Source organism: Crocuta crocuta, unplaced genomic scaffold (genome assembly GCF_008692635.1).
Source record: "Crocuta crocuta isolate KB4526 unplaced genomic scaffold, BGI_CrCroc_1.0 scaffold64, whole genome shotgun sequence".
NCBI classification, from domain to species: Eukaryota; Metazoa; Chordata; class Mammalia; order Carnivora; family Hyaenidae; genus Crocuta; species Crocuta crocuta.
In genome coordinates, this window is record NW_027530640.1 from 2,099,243 (window position 1) to 2,118,256 (window position 19,014).

Consider the following 19,014-nt stretch of genomic DNA (forward strand, 5'->3'; position numbering starts at 1 on the left):
GTGCTTTTAAAAAAGTACATGGTTTAGGTGGGGTCTGCTGCACGGTGGCCAGTATCTTGGCTTTCTAGCGTGTACACAGATTTCTGGTCTACAGCAGGTTGGAGCGGTTACACAGAGGGTGGGGTAGACAAAACAAAAAGCGGTGCTGGAATAGTGCTTGGAAACATTTGTGGATTCAACGTGAGCCAAAACCATGGGAACTGGACTATATCCTCAGGGTTTAAAAGAGATCCAAACAGGCTTACCATGTAGTGGAAATATGAATAGCACCAGACTACAACCGGGCAGCCAGGGCCCTGGTCTCACCTCCATGGAAACTAGCAATGCAATTAGCTGGGTTACGGCTCCGGTCCTCAGTTTCCTCACTTGTAATATGAGTAGGTTTCTAAGGGCCTTTCTAGCTCTGACATTCCATGACACTAAATCATCCTAAAAGGGATTATCATCTGTCTATTCTCTTTCATGTCTGGTTTCCTCTGGCTCTGGAGATGATGGGACTCTGCTATGCTCGCAGCTCAAACTTTCAGGGCCCTAACCCATGCCTCCAGGAAGCAAAGAGTGGGATAGAGATTGTAGATGCTCAAGACCAGATGAGGACTTCTAAAGATTCCCTAGAAGTGCAGACCATTTAGGAGACACGGCCGGGATGCTATTTATCTGGGATGTGGTCCTACAAGCTAGTGGGGAGGCCATAATTGCGCAACCATGCTTAGGAAGGAGCTTTTCATGACAATGCGGGCACATTCTCCTGCTAGTGGTTTTGGTAACAGGAGGAGGAGGAAGAGCAGCTGACAGTAAGTATGCGCAGTGGGCTGGGCCCTTCATGCTGACCACACAGCCTGCACTGTCTCACTTAATCCTCTCAGCCACCCAGTAGGGAAACATCACCCTAGGAAAGAAGTGAAGGCTCAGGTAGGTTAGGTAGTGGGGAGGAGGGAAGACAGAAGACGGAGGACGGAGGAGGGAGGGAGGAGGAGGAGAATTCACACTGGTGTGCCAAGTGACCTCAGCATCATGTTCTTGGTCCTTTTATTTACAACTAACTGGACAGTCATAACCAAATCAAAGTGCCTTGCACATGACATCAGGACACCCCAGGGGATTTGTACCAGCCCACTTATCCCAAAGTGGGTAGATAGGATCTTGGAGGGGGCTGCAGACGCAAGAGAGAAAGGGAGCCTGTCCCACCCCCATGTGCCAAACTCAGGTGGGCCTGATGTGAAGGTTTCTCTCTTTGACTTGCAAGATGATACTGCCTCAGTGCTTGACATGCTGAATTTAGGGAGCTGTACATTGTTATTTTAGGACTCCACTGTTGTGAATTGCTGAAGCGATTTTCAAAGAGAATTTGGGTTGAACATGTACTTCTTACTAAGCAAGAAAACTGTGGCTTTGTATTTATTTGAGAGAGCAATCATGTTTTAAAAAAAAGAATAACCAGAAGCCAGATATCAAAGGCACGCTGGCTGAGATTGCAAACAGGGCTGTCCCGCTCACTTCCTGTGGGGTGTTAATGAGTCTCTGTCTTTGCCCTTTCTCTCCAGAAACCTAAAGCTTTCCTTTATTATTTTTTTTTTCTTAAACATGGTGCCGTGTTTCAGTCTTTCCCAGTGGATTTGTCACTGTCTTTAGACAGCTTCCAGTAATCCCCTTAAGGTCCCAAAGATGTGTGATTTAGACTCTGTCCAAAGTCTTTGGAGCATGAAAGAAAGTGGCTGTTTGAATAACTTATGTATATTCTCTCCTGGACTATTGTAAATTAGGAGTACAAATGAGCCACAAGAGGCATGGAAAGGAGTGAATGGAATGAATGGTCTTTCAGGGAGAAGGGAAAATTTTCAAATTGCCAATTCATTCTTGAGCATGAATATTTTTGGTACTCAATCGAACCATATGAAATTGCCATTCTGTAAGTCATATGTGGCAAAATGTCAGCAATTCCTCCTGGTTCATTTTAACATAGGAATTACCCATTTTCCTTGAGGCATCAGGGATAGGAACATAAAGCTTTGTAGGACTCAAATAGCTTGTTGCTCTGTCATTTTGGTTGTATTTTCCACCCTCCACCCCAAGCATTGGTTTCGTGAACCAAGAAAGCAGCGAATGCAAAATAAAACCTTGGTTATTTAGAAGGGACAGACCATAACGAATGATCCTATTTGACATTCCTAGATTGTGAAAAATGGTAGGTGTGTCAATTTAAATTCCCTGAATTATTTTCATTGTTCTTGTGCAAACGTGACCAACTTGTATCTACCACAAGTAAGCAGCAAAATCAAAAATTGAAAAGAACTTAATTTTTAAAAAGTCCAAGTCGAAGTGCTAATGCAAAGAGAATTCTTTTCACCTTAAGATCAAATTACTGCTTATTATATAACTAATAACTGTACATATCTGTGTATTTGTATATATATATCTGGGCTTACTTACTCTTGTACAAACTTTTCTGTGCCTTAGGCCAAGTACTTTCTGAGGGGACAGTTAATGGGAATGACAAAATGGTACAGAATGTATCATTAGCAGTTAGTTACTAGAGACACAAATTAATCATGCCTGTGCCAGGGCTCAGAGCTAAGAGAATTGTCATAAGGCACCCAGAGGTGTCTGAGAAGGTTCTTCCTAGGAGCATCTTGAGGTAGTCATTTCTTTCTAGTACATTCTTCTGTGGAAAGCCCTGCATGGTCTTTGATCCCTTTGGTGTCAAGCCCCTGATAGTATGGATTTTCAAACTCCTTTAGGAGCAGGTTAAAGGAAAACTTAAGAGTGCCATTGCAGGTGGTTCAGAGTCAAATTTGGTTACAGGTGGTTTCCCATTAGGTGTGCTCCGCGGTACCAGTACCAAATGCCAGATGAAACAGCATACCTGTGCTTACTCCACGCAGCTGACTTCCGGTTGGCAGAGAGCAGCAGTAAGGTCAGTCATAACATATCCTTGCTTTCCTATGCTGAGGCGAGAAATCTGGGTGTACAAATTCTCCAACTCTGCAGTGAATGGACTTCTAAGACCTTTCTGTGCTTACTTCAGCAGTGTGTCACAAAACATAGTGGCTCGATAGTAACTTCTCGCGTCTAGCCACTTACCCACTGAGCAAAGTCTGTGCCGCTGTAAGAGATGGGAAGCTTTGGGTTCTTTCGGATGAGGATGCTATTTGGCCTAGGTATGCTCACTCTGTATTTGTGCTTAAAAACTGAAGTTCAGGAAAAACCTTAAAGAAGTCAGACTCAGAGAATGTTTGCACTTCCTCACAGGTGCTTGAATGCAGTGGCCCCTCAGAGCCTATGTGGGGATGACATGGACTCTCAGGTGTCTAGAAAGATGGAGGGCTCCTAGGAGTCTTAGAATCTATGCGGAAGGGACCTACTGCCTTAATTTTGGCCTTCTCTGTGAATACGAATTTATGTTGTAATTGTCACTCAAACTCCTGCATACTTTGTGTCACAGATTGGACAGCATTCTCTTATCTTCCTGTAGTTGTGCCCGGCTCTCCTCTCCTGACACTTTCATACAGGTCCCTATAAGCAAAGCCTCAGCCCCGAGCACGCACACACACACACACACACACACGCACACAGAGATTGTAGTCCCATAAAACTCTCAGCCAGCAAACTACCCCAAAATAAGCTTTATTGCAAGAAAAGTGTCATATTTGATACAAAGACCTACAAAAACAAACAAAACCAAAACCATAAGTTTTTCCTCACAAACACTTGATTACAAATGTACACTGTTTCTTTTTTCTTTTTATTTCTTTAGGTATTAAAAAAAAACAGAACAAAACCCCAAACTGGATATAACTGGTTATGAATCTTTGGTCAGCACAGGTGTGAGAGGAACAACCCGGAGCCTGCATGTGCTTCTGGCCATTTCACATATGAGGTTTGGTCACCGGTCCAGGGACAGGTTCTTGGGTTGAGAAGTACGCAGGGACGTCCTTTTAGTTGGCGTGTCCCGGTACAGGATCTTTTTAAAATGACTAAAGCAAACTAAACATCAATTCATTGTACAAACATCTTTCATACACAATAAGCTATGATAAAACGAGGCATATGGTGTATAACTACAGTATTAATGAAAATTCTAAAAAAAATGGATTTAAAACAAAACAACATATATTCCTTGGCTGTACTGCATGATTTGTTTGCACATATGGCAGTCCTGAAACAGCTTGAACATAATAAATGCACCGTTAATCTATGACAGCACCGAACACTAGGGAACGCCACGGGTCCCTCCGCGAAGGACTGGCAGTTCCGGAGCTGCCTGTGGCGCCGCGCATGCGCGGCGCACCCTGGGTAAAATGAGGTGGCGTGGGGAGCACGTGGGCTTCCTTGAGGTTCTAGGAGGAGGAGATACAGTACGGTCTGGCCCTGCAACGCTACTGGTCTCACAAGCAGTCAAGGTATTTTGCTACAGTGGTTGCGCCTCATCTTCCGTTGCCTGGTGTGTCTGCTGATGTGAAATACCGTCCCGCTGAGCTGCTCTGGCTCTGATCGCCCTTATCCGGGATCTACCGGCATTTCCGTCCTTTACGAGTACTGATTACACGGCCCATACAGCTCTGTGAGGCTTTCTTTAAGACAATCGGATGTGTACCAGTTGGACGACTGGCAGAAAACCCAAAGGAAACATCTCTTGAATCTACTGGATTTTTAAAAAGCACCTCTAAAAGACATAGCTCAAATTTATAAATCTAAAGAAAAACAAGTGAGTTTCCCTTTTTTTTTGTTTACATAGTTTGTTCATTTCTCCATATATTACTGCATTAAAAATAAATAAACATCTATATTTTTTTTTTTTACTTAGCAACTATAGCAAAATACCCAAAGTGTTACAGACTGCTAACAGGAAAAAAAAAAAAGCTCACATTATTTTTGTGCATTTAGTGCCATATGCTGATCTCTTGAACATTTAGTTTTAGGTTTTTTTTTAATATATTTTAAAGTGAAGTTATATAAAAATACAGTAACCACGGTTGCCTTTGTACTCAAATCTTTGGCCATACCAGAGTCTCAATCATCCCTCCCTGTGAGGGTCAACGTTCTGCAGTCTGAGCCAGGGAGGAAAGCAACACAAGTTGTCTTTTTCTCCCCCCCTCTTTAAAATGGGTCCTTGATCTCTCAGAGGCTTCTGCAGGCTGGCTGTGCAGGGATTTGAGCCTGGAACCAAGTCTGTAAGGGGTTAATAGAGCTGAATCTGCAGCCTCATTCTGAGAGCCTCCCCGAGCTCCCCTACGAGGTAGTCGTCCTCATTGTGGTCTTCCAGTTTCTTCAGCTCCTTCTTCTTGTAGAGAGGGACGCTGCTGATTTCCAGTGTGTACGTGCCGGGCACGAGCTTCCTCTTGGCCGTGTGCAAGTAGCTGAGCCCGTTCCTTTGGTGGATGCGGAAGATGCCCTCGTCGTTCCCTTGGGAGATGACATAGCGGATGTGGTTGTTGAGGGGCTCGATGGCGGGCATGAGTTCTAGGATGTGCTCCTTAGAGCCAAGGCCCGAGAGGTTGAACTTCATTTTCACGGGGCTGTCCATGTCGACGCTCTCCAGGCTGATGGGTTCAATCTGGAGAAAGAGCAGGAAGGGATGTGGGAAGAGATTCTGAGGCGCAAGCAGAGGGACTGGGAAGGGAGCTGTCGCTAGGGCTGCAGCCACAGCGGCCACCCTGCGTAGGCCCTGCGCCCCGAGTGCCTGTGAAGGAGGCTGCTGGGACTTGCTGTCAGCTGAGGGGAAAGGTCAGTCCCACAGAGCTTGGCCTGTAAATCTTACAGTCTCTCAGTCACCTTGTCCAGATTGAGTGACAGGGCTGAGCATACAGAGAGCATTCACATTTAAAAACATTCCTTGATGAGTTTTTGCAGTAACATGCTGATTAATACTAAAATGATTTTTTTTTTCTGGAGTCTAGGTCAGAAGTGTAGCTACTGGCCAATAGCAGGGACTATCGTCAGAGCAATCTTCATTCTGAAGGCCTGGTGTGATTTGTGAGGCCCCCACAACCGTGAGTAGGGTGTGTTTACTGGGCATTTACAATGTTTAGTGCAGACAGAGAGACCTGCAGTGTACTGGGCTTGGGTCTGAATCTGCTTTGGTAAAAATCCAGTGGGGCCAGGCCCAGGTAAACCAAGTCTCACTTGGACAAAGGGAAGGGAGGTTTTAGAGTGCTAATGTAGTAAGACCGGCAAAAATCTAAAGCTCTGAGTTGATGCCTTTAAGTAAGAACTTGGCTCTGGTGGTGCAGAAGTGCCCAACAGTAATCAGACAGAATCCTGTCCCCGGTACTAAGGTGAGAAGTTGTAATAAGCAAAATTTCTGGATTTTTAGTTAGGGGCACACAATGAGTATCTCACTTGTCATATTTAAACACTGGTTAGGTACCTCACTCAACTTATGGTAAATGTAACACTGGACTGTTTATTATTATATAATAGAACCAAAGATCTTTTGGCTAGAGAAATCTAGTCTTACAGGTAAAGTTTCTGAGGCCCAGAAAACTGAAGCAAGTCATCTAACTCACATAGCCAGTTACTTGTTGCCTAGGTTTTTTTTTTTTTTTTTTTTTGGTGGGAGTATTCTGCAGTAATGTTAACTGAAGAGGGTGGTCCTAGCCCTAATCTTTGGGCAAATCATCATCTTTGGATACCAGGTATTACCTGGTGACGTTTACCAACATGTCAGGCACTGTTCTGGGCACTTCACAGGGTCAACACAATCTTCCTGTCAGCCTTCAAGGTTAAGTATTTTAATCTCCATTTTACAGGTGAAGAAATTGAGGTAAAGGTTAAGTGAACATGTCCCATGAAACACAGGTAATAAGTGGGGAGGGTCAGGGAACATTTCACACCACACATGCTTGGACTTCTGTTTTAACTACTCGGTTAAATCCACTGGTAGCAATGGCAGGCAATTCAGATTTTCAGTTCCTTACAAATACACTTTACTTGGAGATAAAAATTTTTATGGGAGGAACCCTTATTCTTACAAATGTCACAGGATATGGGACCGAATTGGCTTATCTTCTACTGAAAATTAAAAGCAGCCTGGTGTACTTCATTTGTATAAAGCACAAATAGACAAATTCAAAATAATTTGTTTTTTGAATCATTTTAAAATAGCTAGTTCCTAGACAGACCGTTTTTTTTCCCCTCTGGCCCAAATCAGAAAGAAAAACGTAGGGTCTGAAACTGCGACTCTTAAATTCCTCCCCCCATAGTCCTTGTGTTTTCAGTTAATACTGCCTCTAATTTTAACATGTCTCTGCCATACTCTGTCTGTTAATTCAGTTACCAACTTTCAAGAAAGTTTCCATGGAGGCTGGAAGTTAGGCTAAAATTTACTGCAGTGTATGTGCGCAGGTGTAAGGCTAAAATCCTGTGACAGAACCAAGTGCGGTTTACTCACAGCTGTGGGCTCCGGGTCACGAACACTTCTCTTCTGTCTGCCGTCTTTCTTAGAGTAGCCGTTGATTTTGCACTCATAGCATGCTTCCGGGGACAGAGCATTTTCCTCGTCCACCTCCGCATCCAGGGACAGGTACTGCCCTTTGTTAAATCCCATGCCTGAGACACAGTGGCTGTGTGCAGTGAGGAAAGGCATTATGAGACTTCACAATGTGTGACCACAGTTTTCCAGTGGTAGAGCAGACTTTTCAGAAACAGGAAAGTAACAGAGTAAACTCTAAGCTCATAAACATGAGCACCTATTTTTCTTGGTAACTCTTTCTTTCAATACGTAATACAGGAGGTGCTCCCTCATTTTAAGCAACATACTTCTGAGAAGAATTAAAAAAAAAAAAAAAGGAAAGTATGAATTTCAAAAGAGAATGCTTAGAGAATTTCTGTTGCTTTAGAAGCCTGTGTTTGATGCTCTCAGGAAAGCTCTGTGCTTTAACAGCTGGGATTTCTGAGCTCCTGTTATGGTGAGTGAGAGTCACTGAGTTGGCTGTAAATGACCCTTGTCTGGACCAAGACATTGGGTTTTAAGCATTATTAGGTACCAGGGGTGGTCAGGCAAGTCTGCACCCCTCAGTGCCTGACTCACTCCCTGTTCCTTCGGGGGAAGGTGACCTTGACTGACTTGTAAATTCCCATCTCCTGTACTGTGAGGGCCAGCTGCCTTGAAGGAAGGAGGCAGGCGGCCAGCGACTCCAGTGTGCGGGAGACGGCCCACTTGGGAAGGTGTCCTTAAGCTGGCGGGAACCCAGCCTTGTGGCCTGGTGCCACACTGACCGGGCACACCCTCTCTCTGCAGTGTACAGCCAGATGAGCAGAGAGAGAGATAGATGCCTTCCTTAGGGACCACCAGGGGAGCACTTGGCAAAATTCATAGAAAAATCTGGGGTGAAGCCATCCCCACTTACACCTCATAACCCTGGTGTCAGTGACAACATGGGAGCAGGGTCTTTAAAGGTCTGCTTGTCTCCGGCTTTGAGGGATGTGAGTGAATCAGTTCAGGCCATTCTGCGGGGCTGGAAAGGGACACCTGTGTGACAGCGGGTCTCAGGTTCACAGCCGAGGTGATCCTACCGCACCCCACCCATGTGTCTGCCTGGTGGTCCTCCTTCCCACACCCCACGTCCCGGGACCAGCGCTTTCGCCTCCTGGGCTGTGTCACCGTTTGCTTTCCCTGCAGTGCTGGGACCACACCTGTGTTCCTGTGCGAGGGGGGTGGGTGGCCTTACCCCTGTCCCACTCGGTAGTAGCCGGGCGGGCAGCCACAGAGGTAGCCCCCTTCTGTGTTGGAGCAGCCGTAGTTGCAGGGGTTCTTGGAGGACGAGCACTCGTTGACGTCATGGCAGGCGCTGGAGAACTGGTCGAAGGAGAAGCCTGAGGGGCAGACGCACTTGTAACCCCCCAGCGTGTTGTAGCAGGAAGCGGAGCCGCACGCGTTGGGATTGGAGCATTCGTTCTCGTCTAGGAAGAGAGTAAGAACCTTTTACGTGGGGAAGCGGGCAGGAGGGGAAGGGCAGCCCGGCTCTCACGGGAATGGCAGTTTCACATGGACGTATCTCTAGAACTGTATTTAAAAAATGTTCACTCTGACGGCTGATTGGCAAAGCTTATAAAACGGAAGAAAAAAAAAACAACCCTGACAAATCCCCCTCACTTGAAAAAAAAAAAGCCCCTTGCACTCCCCTTGTATTTTCTGTTGGTGCTATATTTCTGAATAGGATGCAGCCTTTGGGTAAGGATGTTTGCAGTCTGTCTACTGAATAACTTCTATTCTCTGAACCTAAAGTTACTTCAGTTTTTTTTAAATGTTTTATTCATTCCTGAGAGAGAGAGAGACAGCGTGAGCAGGGGAGAGTCAGAGAGAGAGGGAGACACAGAATTTAAAGCAGGTTCCAGACTCCGAGCTGTCAGCACAGAGTCCAACGCGGGGCTCGAACCCACAAACCGTGAGATCATGACCTGAGCTGAAGTCAGACACCTAACTGACTGAGCCACCCAGGTGCCCCGACCTGAGGTTACTTCAAACGCCTGTCTCTGAGATCCATGGAGATACCAAGTACATCACTACATTTTAGGGGCCACAGGGATGGGAGAAGTGGAAAATGACTCCTCGTGGGTGTGGAGTTTCTCTCTGTGCTGGAGGTGATGGTTGTGCACTCCTCAGAATATACTGAATACCACTCAAGTGTACACATTGTGTTCTCAATTTTTTTTTAATGTTTATTGGTTTTAGAGAGAGAGACCAACTGTGAGCAGGGGAGGGACCGAGAGAGAGGGAGACACAGAATCTGAAACAGGCTCCAGGCTCTGAGCTGTCGGCACAGAGCCGGACATAGGGCGTGAACCCAAGAACCATGAGATTATGACCCGAGCTGAAGGCTGAAGTCATACACTTAACCGACTGAGCCAGAGTCCCCTGAACTGTACACATTTTGAAAAGATGACTTTTATGATATGTGAATTACAGCTCAATTAAACAAATCTGTATCTGTACGTGTTTCTGTTCTCCCAGCAATTCTAAATTCAAATATATATAAAATTCAAATATATATAAAAATTCAAATACTCTTGAGTTACAAAGTAATTAAAAGAAACTATTTAACTGGATTTACTGAACTGGACATCGAGTATGCCTTTATCTGCGAGAGCCCATCCCATGCAGACTGCACTTTAGGAGAGAGCACTGCATTCAGAATATGCTGACGTACGTTTTGCTAGTTTAATAACCTTACACTGTACGTTTCTGACTGCAGGGTAATTACAGGTTCTACTTGCTGTTGCTCTTATTTTTACAAAATCAAAGCCTGATTGTGCTTTTAACTTTGGAGATTACCATTTTGCTCTTCACTGCCTGGTTGATATATACCATGTGGCTTGACTCCTCTGGGCTTTATTATAATCCATATTTCCCCCTGGGCGCAAGTCACATCTGCTCCATGGAATTCTTTCAGATTCTCGTGTCCCCACTGGAGTGCAGTGTGTCTGTTTACTTTATGTGACAAGTCTACGTTTCAGCCCACATGGGGTAGCGGTTCATCTGCAAGTGGATGTGCGCCTGTCTGCAGCAGCTCAGCCAGATTATGAGGGGTGCAGGCGGAGGTGCCGAGGCCTTGCAGACAGGAAATTTAAGGCCATTAAGTAAGGCACACAGGTTACCAAAAGGGTAGATGTGAATGAATTCGGCAACTTTTGTGTCAGGATTATAGGTTCAGAATTGACCAGCAAACAGAGAATGCTGGATCTGCAACCTACTATGATTACTGAATATGTATGAGCTCTATGTTTTCATTTCATGGGGAGAAAGTATTTAAATCAATTCTTAATAACTAATCTCACTTTTAAAATATATTGACGTTTGATACATACTTTGTCTCACACTTCACTATTTTTTTCCATATCCAAGTGTTAATTAATATTTACTTACTTTCGATTTTGAATAACTGATAATGGTTGCAAAGATTTGAGCATGTTACCTACCTGTATCTGTGCAGTCTATGTGCCAGAATGTTATAAATGTTCTCTGGCAAATGGCTGGTGCCTTCTTAAAACCTTTTTCAGTATTAACAGAAAACTGTCATTTTGCTTAAGTGGCAACAGTATTAACATTGTATCCTTACAATTTAATATTATTAAAATTATCTGATGCACTGACTGTTAACAGTTTTTGACAATTTACTAAGAGAATCCAGATAAATGGGTCTGAAATAGTGCATTCTGTATCCACCCCCCTATAATCATACGAATGACTAATGATACACACACACAGGTAATAGATAAAAATAATTTGTGGCCTTTGAGTTTGCATTTTGTCATAATTCTTCTTCTTCCGACAAGTTGTTGCTTTTATTAGTTCCTGATGATTTAATTCTATCCCTGCCATATATCTGAGTTAAAATTCCAACTGGAATTATGTGTGTGCAAAGCAAGGAAGTCAGCAATTACAGTAGAGATCAGCTGGATTCCTCAACCTTGAACATAAGAATCTAGAAACTTCCAAATCCCTGCTGTTACACCGTGTGGGCTTTTCTGGGGTGACTGCCTTGCTGAAGTGCCCACCTGGAGAATTCCACAAAGGGGAATTAGGATGTACCATACATGGGGCACCTGGGGGCTCAGTTAATCATGTGACTCTTGATTTCAGCTCTGGTCGTGATCTCATGGTCTTGAGATTGAGCCCCCTCGTGGGACTCCATGTGGAGCCTGCGTGGGATTCTCTCTGCCCCTCCCCAACTTGTCTCTCTCCCTCTCTCTTTCTCAAAATCAATAAATTTTTAAAAAGGCTATTCTATACAGCCTTGATTCTAAAGTTAGACCAATGGAGTGAAAAACATATTTTTACACTAGATAGTCACAGGCAGAAGCTCCAGGAGACGAAAAACTTGGAAGTAGGGATGATATTCCATACACGGTCCTGTTTATACTTATGATCACTATAAAAATAAGTACTTTTAATAATATTTCATCTTTAATGAAACATTAAAAGATCATCCTTTGGTCGTAGTATCCACAGAATTAACTGAGAAATCCGTGTTATTTACTAAATAAAGTGGAGGGTCTCATATTTTATAAACAAAGCAATATACTCGTTTTATACTGTTTTAAAGTAAAAGTACTGTTCCCTGTATTCCGTAGGATATTTATTATGCCTATACTTTGCCACTGTTTAAAAATCAGGGCGAAAGGACATTGGCAACATTTTTGTGTGTGTACAGAAAAAGTAGTATATTTATGAAATCATTTTGATAATCCTTGAAGACTCTGCCCTTAACTTCTTAATCATTAACGGTTTCTGCATTTTCCCGCACAAGTGTCTGTTCGTGGGGTGACAAAGCCTCTGTCTTTGGCCTGGCACAAGACCACAGCCTCTTTGTAATTTTGGCAGAGCTGGCTTCCCTCCTTTGAAATTTATCTGGATTTTCTCTGCTCAAGTCACTAAACCGTCATGAGGAATTTCTTTTGAGAAGGCCACAGAGGATAAAATCAGATTAATTTGTTTAGTGGATGCTCAGCGTGAAGTATGTGGAGAACACGCAGGGTAACTGAAATCACTACAGAGGGACAGGAAGGCACCCTGCTGTTTCTCTGTGGGGCTCGGTTCCCCTTGGGCTCAGCTATGCTGACATCTACTGTCACAGTGTGTTGGATGGCGTGTCTATGAAGTGCACTCACGTGGGGCCAGGAAATCAGGCGTATGCTACGTACATCAGCCGGCTGCTCAAGTACAGAATAATGTTCTCTTTGATGAATCTGTCCTTAAAAGGAGACTTTCTATTGACTATTATCAGTGCAAGGAACAGAGCAAAGGGCCTACAGATTTTATTTTATAAACGTTTTTATCTGGAGTTTTCAACAGAATTAGCTCTAACTGGAAACTTTTTCTACCTTCAAATACTTAACCTTCTTCATTAAATCTGTGTAACTGAAGAGCACACACATATGGCTCTTAATAAGCTGATCTGAATTCTTTTCGATTTATAGGAGGGAGATTGATGGGTAATTCCTCAACCCCAAACCTAAAGATGAGACATTAATGAGGAAAAGCCCCAGACCTTAGCACATGAAGATGATGATTCTTGACACCACCTTTAGAAAGTTAAAATTACATTTAGTAGGAAATTCCAATTATAAAAGCTCTAGTTGAGTTACCTTTTCAGCCCTTAAAACAACATTTTTATTCCAGATATTTTCAAACCTACCTTAGCACAGAGACTAGTGTATAGATTTCTACATATCAGGGCAAAGGACTGGTTTTAAAGTTCTAGGATTCTAGGGCCACCTGGGTTGGCTCAGTAAGTTAGACATCTGACTCTTGAGCCAAAATCATGATTTCAAGGTTCTTGGGATCCAGCCTCATCTCTGCCTCAGCGCAGACAGCATGGAGCCTGCCTGGGATTCACACGTGCGCTCTCGCTGTCTCTCTCTCTTTCTCAAAAATAAACAAAGTTCTAGGATTCAAAGGCTCCACTGAAACCTCAACCTTTTTTTAGTTCATCTTATGCAAAGATAGTTTAAGGTAAGAAAGGCAGAAGGTACATCACAAGCGGAGCTCACCGACACACTGGTTCCACTGGTAGTGCTGAATATACCCTTGAGGGCAGCCGCATCTGTAGCCTCCCAAGATGTTCTGGCAGCCATGCTGGCACCTGTGGTTTCCGTCACATTCATCCACGTCTGCAACAAAAATCCCAGCATGAGATTCCTGCAGACTTTCCTCTACTGTTCTGAAATGCACTCCACATACAACCTGGGTTAACGATTATCAGGGAAACTAACAAGACACACAGAGGCTTTGAGCTCTTCCAAGTCACATGGTTATTAGGGGTGATAAAAAGAATGGTTCTAAGAGCCCACCTTATTCTGATGCTGTCCGCCACACCATCTCCTGTCAGTGCTTTCAATAACATCTTAATTTCAGCAAATCAGCCAGAGCAGCCACAAATGTTGTATATTTTGGATGGATGAGTTGCATATGGTGTGATTTATTTGGTAGGTTATCTAAACATATTTGCATTACCTATTCCAGTAGATTCAAATATAATTTGGACATTTTATTCCTCATTTTGAGGAAGATACAGCACTACAGCGATACCATTCAAAATTAATTATATTTAAAATTTAGGTATCCGAATGTTATTTTTAGATACGACATGGTATTCTAACACATCTGGGGTAATTTCTTTGTTCATACATGCATTCTCTTTTGGAATGACACCTGAGGCTTTGAAATCTACCCATAAAGAGTAAAATAAAATTGACATGTCTGATGTGTGTACAACAAATTTATATTAATAAATAATAAATGGTATCTCATGTGGATGGTCACAAGCTGAACCCACATGTGGCAAACAGCCGTACATTCAGAATACTTTAAAAATTTCAATGATTTCAACTATAAAATGTTAAAATGGAAATTTTTAGAAGTGGATTTTTCTTGGCTGCAAATTAGATGTATAAATGTCCTACACTTCTTATAAAGAGTACATTAAAAACTCAATATATTTCTTAAATCCAAAATCATAAATTCCTAAGAATAATAAAGGGTGACTAATATCAATAAAGACATAAGTTGCCTTAAATTTATAAAAAATATAAGGGATGTATATAGTCTCATAATTTTTTGGCATGGTATTTTGTAAAAGATACCAATTCTTATAAATTAACACTTGCAATGAAAATGTTAGAGAACAGTATAATATTTGGTTGGGTACAGGCAAATTCTTATTTTATTCCCAGCTAAACACTTCCTTGGACTTCACAAGAAATACCTATTGTGGGGATGGAGTTACAGAAATTGTTCATTGTCGGGAAGAGAGTGGATCAGGAGTTTCAGAACAAAGGAAATGGAAATAGCTATCATTTTCCCCATTGCTTTTCGTGTATTTCTGCAATTCCCTTTCATAATTGGTTCTTTCCTTAGACTTAACTTTCACACAGGCCGTTATCAGGGAACAAAGCCCAGTGTTTTTTTCTGATTTATTTGTATACTACTGTAAAAACCATATTAGCTATAGGATTCCCCCTTTTTTTTAGATCAGTAATTAGGTAAAGTAACACCAGTTACTTTAAAAGCCAGTGCATACTCTCAGAATTTCTGTTCTACCACATTAAAGTTTTCCTCTGCTCCTAAAATGATATACGAAAATACAAGAACAGAAATCAGTTCCAGAGTTCTATTTTTTTAAGTACTTTCTTTCTTTTGAGATGATCTCATTTCTCATTTAGTGGCCTGGAAGTGAAAAATAGTTTGCTCTGTTAGATCAAGGATTTTTGAGCAAATAAACTGACCTTCACAGTTCAGTCCGGTGGCATCAAGAGAGAACCCTCTTTGGCATTCGCAGCTGAAACTTCCAGGCGTGTTTTGACAGATTCCCTTTGCTCCACAGAGTGAAGGCTGAGAGCCACATTCATTGTTGTCTACCAAGGCAGGAAAGAGGAGTGTCAAGCTTCCCGGTCATTACCTGACTGAGATTTCACTACACAAAGTGAAAAGTGAGGTACGAAAGCCTAAGTTTCAAGATGTGAAAACTTTAGGGAAATGTATGCCCAGAGTCATTGTCATGTTAGAGGCAAAAGTGGCAAGAAAAGGAATATTTTAAGACATGTGAAATTATAGCACATCTTGGGTTGATCGAGGACATGATTTTTGATAATGCAGACTGAAGGTCTCTTAACGTGTATGTCTTCTAACATAAAATAATAACCCACCATGTTCACTAGCGTGTTCTAAATTACAGTGAACCTTTATTCCTATCTTGTCTGAACACATATGGCTATATTTAGAATGCAACATAAAGGCAGTGTTTGGAATACACCCTACTGTGCATGTGCCTGGACCATAAATATTTTTTCCTTTGGATATTATTCTTGTGCAAAAACACCTCTATTATTCACCGCTTTTCTAGACCACTAATTATGACACACTGGTTCTAAATATGAGTAGTGAGCCATTCGTTATTCTCCCACTTTAAGTACGATTTTTATGCATCTACCAAGAGTTTGCGAGACTTCCCATTTGCAGTGTTGTCTTACCAATACAAGCAGTGTGGTGCTGTGTGAAACCAGGTGGGCATTTACAGGTAAAACCTCCCAGAGTGTTGACACAGAGGAACTGGCAGTTGTGCTGTTTGGTCTGACATTCATCAAGGTCTGAAATGAAAGAGAAGCCAGTGAAAATCAGAGCAGAGTCACCTGGCTGTGCATCCTTTCCCATGAAACCACAGAATGGGTACACGTTCCACTGGGAGTATTTTGTCAAGAGTTGTGGGGAAAGCTTTACAGGCTTCCATGTGCATATGGTAGCCAGTTTCCTTTCACACACATGAGCAGTGTAAATATTATGGGCTACTCTGATAGGATGGCTACGGTGATACAGAGCACAAAGTTTTCCTAGAATAAGAAACTGAACCGGGGGCGGGGAGGTAGGGGTGGCGCCTGGGTGGCTCTGTCAGTTGAGCGTGGGACTTCGGCTCAGGTCATGATCTCACAGTTTGTAAGTTCGAGCCCCGTGATGGGCTCTGTGCTGACAGCTCAGAGCCTGGAGCCTCCTTCAGATTCTGTGTTTCCCCTTCTCTCTGCCCCTCCCCTGCTCAAGCTCTGTCTGTCCCTCTCAATAATATATAAAAATGTTAAAATTAAAAAAAAAAAAAACAAAACCTGAATGGAAGAGTCACAGTGGTTTACATGAACTATTCACAAAGGAAATATCCAAAGGGTATAATCCTTGAATTTAAAGCTGAGTTCAGTATGTGGCTGGCCACTTACTCCTATTACCCCTAAAGAGGGGTTAAATAAAAATAAAACCATCTGGAAATTGATGAAGATCTGAAAACACACACTGTATCAGGTTCTCAGGGTCCAAATGAAAACACCATCAAAAATACCAGAAGTAAAAAAATACAGCATCTGTAATTCTGATCATAAATGGAATTTATATTTGAACAGAAAACTCCAAATGTGATTTTGGTTAGATTAGAACTTAATATATTTAAATAAATATGCAATGCAATATAAGATGTAGACAACACTAATTCATTAAAGCTTAAAACGCACACTCACTAGTTATACTCCTAACAATGCAAAATTAAATTGACTCCTGATGGCTCAATAAATAGGTCAAAGAGAATAGTACTGCTTGCTATTATTATTAGTACTTTTTTTGGGTATTCCTTGGACATAAAACTTCATCTTCTTAAGAATAACGTGTATTTCAAAATTTTAATTAGACAGGAATTCCCTCAGTCCACTGATTTTATACTGGTGAGGTTTGTGATAAAACTGAATGCATGAATATAGCATTGGAGCTACAGTAATTGTCTAATTTAGTTTGATAATTACTTTCAATACTACCTAAGCAAAAAATTTTAAATTCAGCCATTCATTTTCAGTCTTCTTCAGTAAATGTATAAGAATAGTTTAGAGAAATAAAATTTTCTATAAATAATGAAAGAAATTTGATTTTAGTTATTTGTTTCAATCTCTTTGCTCACCATTTTTTTGTTTTATATCATTTCATTTTATTTTGAATTATGTGGTTTGCTAGAAGAAGCAAACCTCTGCAGTTTGGGTTTTAAGGCTCTCTGGCTCCCGTCATGTGTTCTTTAGTAGAGTTTTCTGTGAATAATAAAGTGGTCACTAGGAAGATGTGCTTTCGTGAAGGAGACACAGGAGTAATCCCGGACTAGCTAAATGTGGATCTGAAAGAAGAGAGATGCGGGTCAGAAAAGCCCGAGGCCTCACTCACCTTTGCAGGTCTTTGCATCCTCCTGCAGGACGTACCCCCGGGGACAGGAGCACTGGTAGCTTCCCTCCGCGTTCTTGCAGATGAAGTTGCATGGTTTTGGGGATTGGGAACATTCATCAAGATCTAAGGAAGAGGGATGTGAAGATTAAATTCTTAGTCTCAAGGAACAACTGGTCTCCTTCCTCCCTCCATATTTCTACTTCATCTTTTCCTTTTCTGCTTCAACTTAAATGGAAAAGCAGCAAGAGAGAAATGATGCACAACACAGTGTCCTCGAAAGTAACATACTGGTTTACTTTGTAGGTCAATCTATGATTCGTAGATAAATGTAATATCTGGACAACTGTCTGGGTTCAAAAAAATCCACTACATTGTTTTTAAAATTTTTTTTAAATATTTATTTTTTAGAGAGAGAGTGAGAGAGAGAGCGGGGGAGATGCAGAGAGGGAGACAGGATCCCAAGCAGGCTCTGTGCGTCAGCACAAAGCCCAACATGGAGCTCCAACACACCAACCATGAGATCACAGCCTGAGCCGAAGTCAGATGCTCAACCGACTGAGTCACCCAGGTGCTGCTCCACTATGATCTTTAGATTTAATATTTTGGTTTATAGCTCAAGGATCATACCCTAAAATGTAAGAATTTCTTTCTTCTTTAAAAAGTTTTTTACTTTTGAGAGAGAGAGAGAGAGAACAAGCATGAGTGGGGAAGGGGTAGAGAAGGAGACACAGAATCTGAAACAGGCTCCAGGCTCTGAGCTGTCAGCACAGTCAGAGGTAACCGCTCCTTTCAAAGTGGCCCTCCGTGCACCATTTTCTCCTTCCAGGGTGCAAAAACATCTCCCTCTCGGGGCGCTTGGGTGGCTCAGGCAGTTAAGTGTCCAACTTCAGCTCAGGTCATGATCTCGCNTAAAAAATAAAAAAAATAAAACATTTGGGAAAAAAAAAAAAAGTCTCCCTCTCCCCTTTTTGCCCAGGGGTGGCCCAGCCCCAGCACACAGCACTGTGCCTCTCAGTTTCTACACACTTCGCTCACAGCTTCATTCAAAACCGCCCTCCTTAATTTGTCCCCCTGTGAATATGCTGCCTCTTTTCTGCTAACACTGACAGACAGCAAACAATCTCCATTTCTTCCTAAAACATACCGAGTCAATATGATCTTCTTAACCCTTTCTTGCCAGGTTGTTATTAAAACAGGTACTTTAATAGAAGTAAAGCTGCAAGTGGACTAAATATGGAGGACAAAAGACTTTATTTATTTTTTTTGGTCATTGTTGAAAACTAAGTTGAATGCTTTGGAAAGACTCGATAAAGGCAAGCCTCCCAACCCCTGCC

At 42.3% G+C, this 19,014-nt stretch overlaps 1 protein-coding gene across 1 annotated transcript in view; it reads right to left on the reverse strand.

Annotated features, from left to right (window-relative positions):
• Window positions 1–3,632: 3,632 nt before the first annotated feature.
• FBN2 (fibrillin 2) overlaps window positions 3,633–19,014 on the reverse strand; it is a 255,390-nt gene continuing 240,008 nt past the window's right edge. The window contains exons 58-64 of the mRNA XM_077768864.1: window positions 17,681–17,803; window positions 15,970–16,086; window positions 15,226–15,354; window positions 13,492–13,611; window positions 8,670–8,901; window positions 7,391–7,562; window positions 3,633–5,554 (exon numbers count right to left, since the gene is read on the reverse strand). Coding sequence (XP_077624990.1) covers window positions 5,180–5,554; window positions 7,391–7,562; window positions 8,670–8,901; window positions 13,492–13,611; window positions 15,226–15,354; window positions 15,970–16,086; window positions 17,681–17,803 — 1,268 coding nt within the window. The 3' untranslated portion in view covers window positions 3,633–5,179. The remainder of the gene's footprint in view (window positions 5,555–7,390; window positions 7,563–8,669; window positions 8,902–13,491; window positions 13,612–15,225; window positions 15,355–15,969; window positions 16,087–17,680; window positions 17,804–19,014) is intronic.